This window comes from Branchiostoma belcheri, unplaced genomic scaffold, assembly GCF_001625305.1.
Source record: "Branchiostoma belcheri isolate BF01 breed outbred unplaced genomic scaffold, Haploidv18h27 scaffold72, whole genome shotgun sequence".
Taxonomy (NCBI): domain Eukaryota; kingdom Metazoa; phylum Chordata; class Leptocardii; order Amphioxiformes; family Branchiostomatidae; genus Branchiostoma; species Branchiostoma belcheri.
This window is the reverse complement of record NW_017804376.1, coordinates 751516-763907: the sequence shown is the minus strand read 5'-3', so window position 1 is coordinate 763907 and position 12392 is coordinate 751516. Positions and strand designations below refer to the sequence as shown.

Genomic DNA, 12392 nt, shown 5'->3' with positions numbered 1-12392 from the left:
AGAAACTGTAGAAAGACAGAAAAAAGGAATAGGAGATTTTAGACCCGGTACTGTTTTGGATCCGTAGTGCCTCTATGATCAAAGGCAATGACATCATACAATAGATTACTACTCATACAATTGTATGGTACAACTTCCTCTCTCGATTACATCACTGTTTTCGACTTTTTCACACATAATTCGCACAACCACACACACACACACACACACACACACACACACACACACACACACACACACACACACACACACACACACACACACACACACACACACACACACACACAGCCAACCACACACACACACACACACACACACACACACACACACACACACACACACACACACACACACACACACACACACACACGAACGCCTCTGAAAACATAACCTTCTTGGCGAAGGTAATGAACTCACCGTCCAGGCATCCGTGAGTTGTCGTCTGATGCAGCGTACATGGGCCGCAGCCCGTCCCGTGCCATGTTGAAGCCGTCCACGGTGACATAGGACGGTAATCCCGGGACGCGCCCAGCCACGCTCCGCGGCGGCCGCCTGCCATCCCCGAAGGAAGCTAGAGAAGTCACCAGAAAAACCACGGCGATGCTGCGGTAGCATTTAGTGTTCCCGCGGTTCATTTTTGTGGTGATGAACCTCAACTCAGATGTTAAAACCGGAGCAGATCAGTTTTTGTACCTACCGTTCGTAGAATTCTAAGAAGTTGAGGATGTGACGTGACCATTTGCAAGTTCTCTTGATAGTACCGGAAATACAATGTAGTTGGTCTTGCCAGCAGCCTCTACAACATAGGGTTATACTTACGAAACACTGGCTCAAATAGAAAACAGCCTTTGATATTATGATCATAGTGCTACATTGCTGTGTCATCGAGATTCTGTTTTCCCCGTACGAAAGCACACAGTTACTAAGTGCGATATATGTGTAGTGATAGATAAACTACTTTTTTTAGTATCCCACCAGACACCGTCGAAAGTTGTTCACACATCTGGAAACTTTCAAAACCCTGGAGCAGTTCCAAGATGTGCCCGGGAAACAGGGCTTTTAAATCTATCAGCAGTTTTGAAAGTTGGCGAGATTTCCTTTGTGTATTTACGTACAGGTGACGATGAGTGAGCGGCGGTGACGGTGGCCTTTTTACTTCCGGGTAAGGAAGGGCTGTTTTGGATGGGTTTGTGTGGCTGTTTGTCCGTCAGAATTGGTTGAGGGCACGTGGGTGGGGGAGATTGACAAGCCGAGTGACAGTGATCTGAATGTCAGACTCAGGTAAAGGGGTGAACTTGAAGGTCACGAAAACCAAAGACACTTTCCGGAAGTATTTTTTTCTCGTTTCTTTGAATGAACCACCTCAACAGGATAGTAGAATTGTCAAACGCAATAAAAGATAGATAGATGGAAATATTGACGGTTATAATTTAACGTATACACAGTATAGGCCCATTAAGCTGTGTATTTTCCCACATTTGTTCTTGAGAGAATTTTGGATTTTTGCTCGAAAATGGTTGTGACGACATATATGGCTTAACCAGAAATGTTTCACCACAGGAATTCCGAGGTTACGACGTTTTGTGTCCGCTTTTGTTTTATTAGCCGAATGAGCCAATATGCAAGACTAGTCGGCCATGACATACCAATTATTATTATATACAAATATGATTATATATAACGTTACATATATATCAGTACCAACTTTATAACTGCATCGAATGTGTAACGTGATATTTTGAGGTTACTAATCCCAAATGGTGGGCGAAAACCAATGAATTTTAACGGGTTGAGTAACACTAAATGATGTGTAACGTTATATCCATTCAAGTTGAATGTAATAAAAGCCCAAAACACTTCCCAAAAGTCTGAAATGTCCAATTTCTTACTTGATTTGTGCAAGGTTTTTAGGCCTCTGGTTTGAGGTTTATATTTAGTAGATCAACGCTCTTATTCCTCCAGAAGCTTGGCTACATGTTTTTGGTTTGTCTTCTGAAGGGCACGTTTGAAGGAGTAAAATGCTGCGTCACCCCTGCGGGGGAGGTGGTCCAACACCATCCCGGCACGTCCGCGGGTCGTCGGCTGATGACGTAACTCCTCAGCGTATTTCTCACTCATGACGCCATCTTGGATGAGGTGGTCGATGACGTCATCTGGGGTGACGTTGCGCACTAGCTGAAGACGGTTCTTGGTGAGAAGTTTGCAGTGTGCCTCCGTCATTTCAATACCTGTAGGGTCAATATGGAACTTGTATTATCCATAAACCGAACTATCCATCGATAGACTACCCCGAGAACTATATATTGTTCCTCCCTTTCAAACAAACAAGGTCAATGACCTGAATCAGACAGCTGTCACCATGGTAACTGGCGCTGTACCAGACACCCTGTGGTGTTGGAATGCATTATGTAGCAAGTGGCAAGAAAGAGTTGGAAGGGATGGCTATCATGTATACAAATTTGTTTAAGAATAAACAGCTGTCTGATAGGCAAGACCATGCTTTGCATATGCTAAATTTCTAGTGGATCTTAGTAAGATATATTTAGACTAGAGATAGCTAGGTAGACCGTTCGCCCATCCATTCGACTGTTATGGATGGGCGATTTTCTTGATTACCGGTAATCATGGCTATATTGCATGCCGAGTTTATGTGCATGCCATGACTTGTAATGATACTACTGTTCGTCTTCAAAGTTAAGTTACTTACTGCGGCCACGTTCGATGTCTGACTGACTGACCGATGTGCTGTCTTCTATCACCCGGATGATGTCCGGCTGTAGGAAAAAACAAACAGGAAATATTCACTACAATGTCCTATTTTTCATTTCAAGTTTCTTTCGTTGTATGATAATGAAGTTCTGATAGTGTATGTGTGTCCGCCTGTGTGTAACGTTATTTGTATGTCGTTTGTAACAGACTGTAATATCAAAGATCAACGTGCTTTTTGGACCATTACAGGATATAGCTTTGTTCTGAACATATTGCAGCACTTTCGTGCAAATTTCATACATTGAAATTAGAGGGGGAAGGAAAGGCCTTTACTTACCCAGCGTCGAAAATTAACTTCGTGCACCTGTCTCTCACACAACAGTCTTACTGTGTCATCTGATGGGAAGTCTTCCTCGTGTGTTGAGATGTTCAGTATGTGCCGGGGATGCTTTATCTGGGCTGAGGGTTGATCATCTGGACGGCATGCCTCACACCGTATTCCAAACGTATAGCTCACGTAGGGAAAGTCTCTACCACAGATGTCCTTGATGTCACAGTCGATGCGGCACAGGAGATCCCGAACGCCGGACTCTGGCGCTCTCCCCACGGTGACCTGTATCAGGTTCTGTGCATCCGCAGGGCAGCACAGCTCGATCTTGTAGTAGAAGTCGTTGGACTGGTAGAACCTCCCTGCATCGCTGTACACGTGTCGTCTGTTGGACATGTCGTGAGATCGCTGCGAAACGTACAGACACCTGGCCAGCAGGCGGACGAATACGGCATCCGGGTTGAACTCTCTGAAATTGAAGAAGAAGCTGACATCTGTTGACCTGTTCTGCCAAAATGGCAGCCACGCTCTGTCATCTGTTTCTGGATCCGAGCTTATGACGTCATCCTCAGGCTCCAGAGCTTGGCGTTTTTTGTCGAGACGTTTAAGATTAAGTGGAATAATGTAGTACTGAGCTGTGGTCGTGTCATCTTGTCCTGGTGAGTTCAAGAGAGGGCAAACAAGGTCATACTTCCTGAGAATGGTGATCACTTCTTCGAAAGGGGCGTTGATTTTCTTACACAGTTTTTCCATGAGCTTCAAAGGCACCATGGCGCCATGTTCAACTGTCATCTGGAGCAGGTTGGTCAGCAGGTCAACGACAAGTTGTGGGTCAAAAACCACGAACGTTTCCATCAGCTTGATTTCCCCGACTCGGTTATAGAAATCTAGCATCTGATCAAAGTCTTCTTTTTCGTCTGGCTTGAATATACTCTCTTTTTGTACCATGTCCCAGACTGCCTGCGTGGAAGAAGTGCAGTTCTTGGGGTAGTCCTTCCCACCCCTGCGTCTTTTTCTTCTGTTGGTAAGGTCGTAGAATTTTAACCATCTGAGGGGAATTTCATGTTTGACGTGCTCGGCTTTGTTGACTTCGTTCACCAATGTTTCCCGAAGGCGGAGTCCCTCCGAATCATCATAAATTTGTGCAGAATTGTCGACACAAAACACAAACGTGTGGTGTGTACTGTTGTCCGACGGATCAACCATGTTCAACACGATCATACCAAGAAGGCGAGGATACTGACCAATTTTCTTTGTTATAATTTTTGTGATCTGTTTTCTCCTTTTGCGTTGCACAAGATCTCTGTGGGTACCTACAAGAAACACTTTGCACTCGGGGTTTTTCGCATGTGCAGCGATTGAGTGTAGCCAGAATATCAGTCGCCGCATGTGGTAAGTTTCATCTTGTGCAAACTTAGCAAGACTGAACACAACCAAAAAAATTGCGTGACTGGAAATGAAAAGGGGATGAGTGGCATAGTACAGACGATCTCCCGCAAAATCCAACAGCAGCATTTTCTTAGGTAGATCTTCCTTAGACTTGAACTGAGAGATATTCTTCCCAACGAGCCTATAAGGATATTTCGTCTGCCTCATTCTTCTGAATTCTGCCTCGAAGTAGATTATAAGTCCCAGATGTACGAGAGTGAAGAAGACGTTGACAAAGTCAAAGACGAAATTCAAACCGATCGACCTGCCAAACAGTATTGCCATGAGAAAGCCAAGCACGTCAACAAGTACTTTGTTTTTGTACTTTGAGTAAAACCTACTTGCCACATGGCGTTCTAGATCCAAACCCATGACAAGAAAAATGCCGATTGTCAATCCAGATATTCCCATAGTTGCAAGACTTAACGACAGTTGGCCACTTAACAGAATTCCTGCAATGGGCAGGGCGAAAGCAATCATCTTGATAACTAGTAGTGATTTCAATCGTGACGAAAGCAAAACCCCTACAATGATGCAAAGGGACTCAAAGATTGACTCATACAACGCTGGCCTGAATTTAAGTGCATCTACTGTGGACATTTGCATACAGCACAACGCCAACCCCATTCCTATACCCACCCCCAAGCCTAAACAAGCTCCGAGCAATACGAACCATGCAGCAGCGAGCAAGCTGACGAAAGCAACACCAATACTTGAATCGGGCAAAGGCACATGTGTGTGAAAATACTTGGTGAATATGGCTACAATGGCAGCCCCCGTACCTATAGAGAATCCCCTAAAGTGAACCTGTTGGAATAAGATAATCCAGAGCAAGAGAACGAACATCAGCAGAAGGGGACCGAACCTTTCAAAGATTTCCAGAGAAGCCAAAGAAAAGGGAAGGAATATGGCAATAACTAATCTAACGTAGAACGGCCATTTTGAAGTTGAAGAGAGCTCTGTCTCGCGTGCACCGTTCCCATTCTCATCACTAGCTCTTTGCAATTGATCACTTTGCTCGGTTTCAGTGTTGTCTACAGAAGTTTGTGGAGATGTATACTCCTCATTGACATGTATGGCGGTGTACAAGGCGGATCCCTGTTGGAATTCGTTGTGTTCCGTTTCTTTCACCTCTGCCCAGTCTTCATCCACCTCGTCCGCTTGTACCAGCTCACGCTCTATGCCGACCGTCCTGGACTCTTCCGGGTCGAAGCCGCTGTCCGACAGGTGCCGTTTGAGACTGGTTTTCCCTGCTCGTTTGTCGCCCAGGAAGAGGACGTTGGTTCTGTTGGCAGGAAGGTGGCCTTTTGTACCGGATTCTGTATATACCTACGTCGTTGCACAGTGGGGGAAAACAAAAAGGATTGATTTATCTATATATATTTCTAGACGTTAATTTTGTAGGAATGCGTTGTTAAAAGTTCACTCTGCTTTACAGGACAATGTTGCACTTAGCCAATAAACCGCTCGGATCCGAAGCGCTGCTGTTTGGCACAATTTGTCTTCGACATTCACCACCACTTCTTTGTCTCAGAGTCAGAACGAATACGAATGGACATGTGGATCAAACCTCTTATGCGACATAAGTATGATATAGCTGATACGAATGAAGGTATCTGTATCTGTATAGCCGGTATAACCGCCCTTCGGCGTAACACACCAGCTTCGCAGGCACGCGGCGCGGCGGCAGCTGGCTACATTACACCGATCGACTTGTTACACCTTACCCTTGAACATCTAACTCTATACATCGTTTTAAGGTGTATACGTAAGTAATTATTTTACATTTGGTCTAACAAACGATTATGGCCTTATGGCTTATTTACGCTGTGGACGGGCTCACTTTCACTTTCACACTTTCCCTTTTATATGTAACAGGGACCCATGGCGTGTCCTATTCGTTTAATTAACGCTTCAATGATTTTACTACGGCAGTTTGACATGGGAAAAGTCGAAAGATGTCTTTGCACTAAGTTTCAGTGTAACCAAAAGCTATGGTGTAACTCAGTACTGGGCAAAGTCCGGTAATTGGCGCAGGCGTAGAAGTGCTGGCAAATGTAGCTATAAAAGTGTTATTTACTGGAATGTGTTTGGATTTTGGAGCTGGATGTTACAGGTAAGGGTTTTTCCTTTTTGATTGTGTTGAAAAATCTGACTGTCACCCATTTTTGTGGTGTCTGTAGGCTGTAGAAATGTTCTTGTGTTTTGGATGTGTTAAAGAGGGATCAGAGGTCATGTTGTTACCTCCATGAAAAATGGAGGTATTGTTTTTGGCGCGTCTTTTTGGCGTGTGTGTGTGTGTGTGTCTGTCTGTCTGTGTGTGTGTCTGTCTGTGTGTGTGTGTGTTTGTGTTTCCGCACATTTGTAGTCAGCATAACTTCAAAATGCCTTTATGGATTATGATGATATCTGGTATGCTGGTAAGTCTTGGACTAAAACTTAGGTAAGTGACCTCTTTCTTACATGTTTACCATGTACTAGTATTTCAATAGGAAGCCCCATTACCGGTCATTGGCCTACTACAAATCAATACAATACCGTATACAACAGTCGCATTGTTTACACTAATGAAACCTACCCCCCCCCCCCAAAAAAAACTCTTACAGCCCTGAATCCTAACAGTATCAAAATTATGTGCTATATTTTCGTTGACTATGATACTAGCAGACAACGTTGATGAATTTAATACTAGTAATAGGCTGCCTTCTTAGCGGATTCTCAAACACGTGGAACGTTATATTACGAACCTTCTTCACTTCTTCGCTCTCGGCCAGTACCGCGGGAGTGTCAAGTTTCAGGTCGTACAACGCTTGGTTCCTCCCGGCTACCACTCCATGGCTATGGCTAGACATCCTGTCGCAATCAGAGCTAAGATAAAGCACACAAAAAATATGGGCTAGTACGTTCTAGTACCAGGTTAAAAGGCTGCCACGTAACGTCCATGAGATAACGTTTCGAAGTCCACTACTACTATATAGTTACTGTTCGATTACCTGAGACAGGTAGACTGGATTCCCTACCACTAAACCGAACACTGATGTCCTCACGCGCCGACACGGTCAACATATAACCTCTATATTGCAATATAATTACACATTATTATAGCCTTCATTTGCAGTAGACTCGTCAGAAAACGTCTAACCATCCCCAGGTACTTCCGCTTTTCCGTTGGCCACGTGATGTCGACGTCGCTATATATTGACCTTGACGTCACCAAGCGACCAGCGTGCTTTGCACCGACCCGACCATGATGACACGTCATCGGAAGCCAATAACAAAAGTAAATTGGGTACACGTAGCGTTCGCAATTGTTCAAGTTCACCCAATTTCCTGTGTCCAACCTTTTGTCCTCTTGTCACTTCTGCCTGTCAATCTTCCCCAACCACATGGTGTCAACCTACACTCAAGTTTACCCCATTTGCTGTGTCTATCAATCTTCCGAAGTGCTGTCATCAACCAAGAAGGTTCAAAAGGAAGCATCAACCTACTCTGTCCGAACCAACAGACACACAAACACACAGCTAGGCCACCCTGGACAATACTTTTGTACCTGGACGTAAGGAGTCTATATGCTCTCTAAAGATCCAGCAGGCTCAACAAATTACTTAACTCAAGGACATTATCTTAACTCAAGACATGACTCAGGTCAAGAAACATACCACATTTCAAACCTGTAATAGTTTTAATGCCCAGGTTTAATGCACTGTGCAATAACATGTGTTTTCCAGCTTATGCTGTATCTTACATTATAGGTTGGCCAGAGCCCTGCCATATCATTTTATGATACCAGTATATATAGTTCATATTGTTCCTTACCCTTAGACAAATAACTCAGCTTCTCTTAATGGCTTTTCCCCTTAATACCTCAATGAAACTATGAGAAATATGCACCCAACAATTGGGTACTAAACATATCCGACATGTTAAAGTATACCTAATCATACAAAAGATTTAAACACATAACAGTTCACTCCTGTAAAAGTCCTGTATCAAAACTTAGTGTGAAGTTCTGACTTTGAACAACATACATATTGCCTTCACATTTTTGAGATTTTTCCTTTTCTTGAACATATTGCACATAGTATGACAGCTTCTGTGCTCTTCCATACTCTTCCACTCAATTATGTTTTCTACATGGCATGATAGCATACAACATTTCAATGGAATGGATTTTGAAAGCAACAAGAATATATATATACATGTACAATTTTCCAAAGAATTCCCACAAAAACATAGGTATTTCTGTATAATGTACCATTTGATACTATATATACAGAATGATACAAAACAATCCAAAGTAAGCATTGAAGACAATCCAAATTTTGAGCTTTTACCCCCATTCTGAAATTACCCTTGACCCATTTCCACATACATATAAGTTACCACTTTATCTATTTACAGATATAACCCTTTGATCACATTACTTACAGTACCATTCTTATTTCTTATATATAACATTTGACATAGCATGTTTAATATTTCCTTGCTACTAGAATCTAATGCTTTTTATTAATGAAATACATGTACCAGGTTTAGCAGAGAAGTACACAATGTATTATACACAAAATTAGCTGCAACTTTTTTGAACATGATTGTTTAACAGTCCTGTCTATCATCATGAGTACTTCAATTATACATGAGTGTTCTCTGTAGAGACTGAGTACCTTAAATAGGAGAAACCTAGACAGTGACAAAAGTGCTTTAGACATACATGTAACGTATACCTATTCCTTGTAGCTCACTGCAGCTGCTATCTGGTACATGTAGTATTATGCTGACCTAAAATGCAGTAACTGAAGTATTTAATAGAATATGGTGACTTCTCATTAAAATGTTAATGTGAATACCTCAACAGCCCTAAATTCATTGCTCAAGTTACAAGTTTTTTTCGAGCATGGAAGTGGAAGACTGTAGCCCATTTCATGGAAAGACAGCCCACTGTTTTCAGCAGTGTTCACATGCAAAAGCATTAGTAAAAAGTACCAGCCCAGCTCTTTGTGTCTTTCAGCATGCAGCAAGAAGAAGTGAGCAATTTGGCTTTTATTGCACCACACACAGCATTGGAAAGTCTGAAAATAAAGAAAAGTTGGCCAAAGCATTAGACATGAAAGTTTTGAAATAAATGTGCAGGAAAATAAAGCTTCTGGCAAGCACTTGACATATATCTATAAGTTATCTATCATAGATTACAGGTATATAGAGCCTCATATGTACAGATACAGATTTCTTATATATTCTATAACTTTAGGGCTTATGTATATAGACTTCCATATTCAGTGAACCAATCACATACCATGTTATAAAGGCTCTGCTGAAATAGATGAGTTTCCGCCAATCAGCAGTGAGGAGACATACAGTACTTGTTTCTCTCACAATCAACCAATCATGTCAAACCTTACAATGAACCAATCACGGCAATGACCCTTTAACCAATCAGGAGTAAAATATGGTTAGTGATGAGCCAATCAGGTTGGTTCTCCCTTCACCACCACCAACACAAGGGAGCGAACATGAGGGACCCGACAGCAGCGCCTGCCAGCATCCCCATCGCCATGTTAGTACCGTCGTGGTTCCGGTGTCGCCGGCGATCGTCGATGATGATCGTCTGACCGTTGGGCTGTGTGTACACTGTGTAATGGTAGGGATGAGATATAATTTAATTTGATCTATTGCAACAGCGTAATACATGTGTGACACAGGCAAATACTGAACAGACAATACTCATTTTCACTTGAGTTTAGTGGGGAAAGTTGTGTAAAGACTAAAGAGCCTTTCCCAAGGGCACAAGATCGGTGGCATGTCAGGACTTGAACCTGGGACCTCTTGGTTCTGAGTCAAGCATGCTGCCATTGCACCACATGACCTCACTTTATAACATGTAAGAACGCACAGGCATGGAAAATAAACTAACATATCTTGAAGAAGACATCATTCTAGAAGTGACAGATTAACTTTAGTATGAAAACTAAATGTATGTGTTTATTGTTCAACTCAAAAATTTGAATACGGCATGAAACCAATGACCTGAAGCTAGTCAAATGTGATACGCATCATTCAAAGAACAAATATGCTTGAACCAAAAATACACTCTTCTGATGTTAGGGAACATTGAATCTTGCAAATCAACCTTCCAGTTCTTGATTAATACAGCCAGTTACTAGTAATTCAATTAAATGCTGGCAAAGTCATTGTGGTAAGCATAGCAGCCATCTTCTACAGTGGCCTACTTCTAATAATAACTAAACAAGCACAACAAGATTTCGAGAACTTACTGTATTGCCCGTTCTCTATGAGATAGACTTGCCCAGGTTGTGCGTAGGCGTATGGAGGTGGGTTATAGAGCGGTACAGGTCCTCCCATACCGTCATCATATACCATCTCTGTGTACGGGGGTGGGGCACTGGAGGGTCTAGACTCATGCTGTAAGTGTAAGATACAAAATTTTTCTTCTACATGAGGAACACATCCTAGAAAATTGACCATTGACTGTGAAATCAATAAAAAAAGCATATTCTCATCCCATACAACATAGCCTTTATGAGGCATTATAGATTGGTCTCAGTATGTTTCTGATGTATATGTAGTAATAGATGCCATTCTATCTATGAATGTTCTAAGTATTCTTTTTGCCTCTATAATTTGCCTTTGTCTCAAGACATTGTAGCCTTTGTCTACTACCATGGATTTTGTCACATTGAAAACTTGAAACAACTGTATAAAATAATCATACATGCTCAACTATTTTTGCCTCCTCCAGAGCAAACTTCCACACGGCTGCATCATCTGCATTGTCGGCGCACACAAACATGGCAGTGGTACGCGTCACGATGGCGAGCAGCGCGTCGTGTGATCTCCCGTCAGGCACGGTCACATCGTTCACCATGCCACCCAGCTTTATACCTGGGGAAAGAATAGGTGCTTATAGTTACAGCAGTGTACTAGTAGTGAGTTGGTATATGCACTCCCACTTCTTATTACAAGTGTTACGAATGGCCATACTTAATTCTACAATGAACAATCATGTGTTTGACACAATATTAATGTACAATAGTTTGTAGGTATAGTAATAATGATCATACATTCGTAACACAACTACATGTCCTTCAATCCGTTAAAACCCTGTGCATGACAGTTATGTGACCTCTGACTTTTAACCTTCATGACCTAGCATGAGCTTGATTGTTGCACAATTTGGTTTTGGTGCACAATATAATTCTCTTGGTATCCTGTATTGTATACATTGTACATGTATGACATTGTATGTTGTTGCATTGTTTATATGTGCGTATCCGGGCCACTCGGAAAAGCAGTGCCCTGTAACTAAGATTGCCACCCAGTTAAAGAACACTGAAATGAATGAATAAATAAGTACCCAGACATTCTCTTCTCATGTTGATCATTCCCTTCACCTCCATTTTCCTCTCGTCTTCATAGTGGGCCAGCTGTCCGTCAACGTACAGGACAAAGAACTCCCGCTTCCATCTCTTCAGCACAGTGGCTGCAAAAGGTTTGGACACAACCAGTCAGGATCTACATCTATGACAGACACAAGGAAACAGCTACTCAAGCAATTTGGTAGAGTTTGAAATTCTATACAGTTGCTTGAGTAACTGTATTCTTGTGTTTCTGTATCTTATTACCCAAGTGTATTAACCTTCACCGTCATACATCTACATGTATGGTAAGAATCAAAAGAGGAGATACATAGAGACAACAACTTCACAGCAATGCCACTGTGATTCTAACTAAAAGCTGCAATTGCAGCTACTGTTAATGCATTTACCTTAGTTTGTGGTGGTTTTATTTTTGCATCGTCCTCTTTACCCAAAATCACAACATTGCAAACTTGTCTTTTGTATTTCTATTATATTAAAGAATTGTTTCAACTTTGTCATAAACTGATAACACTCTAAAACCCCCTTTCCCT

General features: G+C 42.2%; 2 protein-coding genes and 1 non-coding gene across 8 annotated transcripts in view; all 3 read right to left on the bottom strand.

Moving 5' to 3' along the window:
• Positions 1-1456: 1456 nt before the first annotated feature.
• Positions 1457-7620, bottom strand: LOC109485011 (caspase-2-like). 3 transcript variants are annotated; one of them, XM_019788391.1, is made up of 5 exons: positions 7459-7620; positions 7213-7333; positions 3047-5794; positions 2708-2774; positions 1457-2228 (listed from the first exon to the last, which is right to left on the bottom strand). In XM_019788391.1, the coding sequence occupies exons 2-5, from the start codon at positions 7315-7317 to the stop codon at positions 1951-1953; spliced, it is 3198 nt and encodes a 1065-aa protein (XP_019643950.1). In that variant the 5' UTR covers positions 7318-7333; positions 7459-7620; the 3' UTR covers positions 1457-1950. The 3 variants fall into 3 exon arrangements, with proteins under 3 accessions (XP_019643950.1, XP_019643951.1, XP_019643952.1); XM_019788392.1 differs by having other exon boundaries at positions 7486-7620; XM_019788393.1 differs by lacking the exon at positions 3047-5794.
• Positions 7621-8667: 1047 nt separating this feature from the next.
• The window catches only part of LOC109485025 (pleckstrin homology domain-containing family B member 2-like), a 4800-nt gene continuing 1075 nt past the window's right edge, over positions 8668-12392 (bottom strand). For 2 of the 4 annotated variants that reach the window (XM_019788415.1, XM_019788419.1), the window contains exons 3-6: positions 11838-11963; positions 11196-11365; positions 10738-10885; positions 8668-10093 (exon numbers count right to left, since the gene is read on the bottom strand). In XM_019788415.1, coding sequence (XP_019643974.1) covers positions 9948-10093; positions 10738-10885; positions 11196-11365; positions 11838-11963 — 590 coding nt within the window. In that variant the 3' untranslated portion in view covers positions 8668-9947. The remainder of the gene's footprint in view (positions 10094-10737; positions 10886-11195; positions 11366-11837; positions 11964-12392) is intronic. The other 2 variants (XM_019788417.1, XM_019788416.1) reach the window with 2 other exon arrangements.
• Trnal-cag lies at positions 10259-10329 on the bottom strand. Its single transcript has one exon. It is a non-coding gene; the product is annotated as a tRNA-Leu (tRNA).

Bases quoted from the DNA above. Each gene is read 5' to 3' on its own strand.
- LOC109485011 (XM_019788391.1), bottom strand. From the start codon at position 7,317: ATGTCTAGCCATAGCCATGGAGTGGTAGCCGGGAGGAACCAAGCGTTG. The intron at 5,795-7,212 runs GTTCGTAATATA...GCAACGACGTAG, and splicing joins AGAGCGAAGAAGTGAAGAAG to GTATATACAGAATCCGGTAC. The intron at 2,775-3,046 runs GTAAGTAAAGGC...TTTTTCCTACAG, and splicing joins AAGTTAATTTTCGACGCTGG to CCGGACATCATCCGGGTGAT.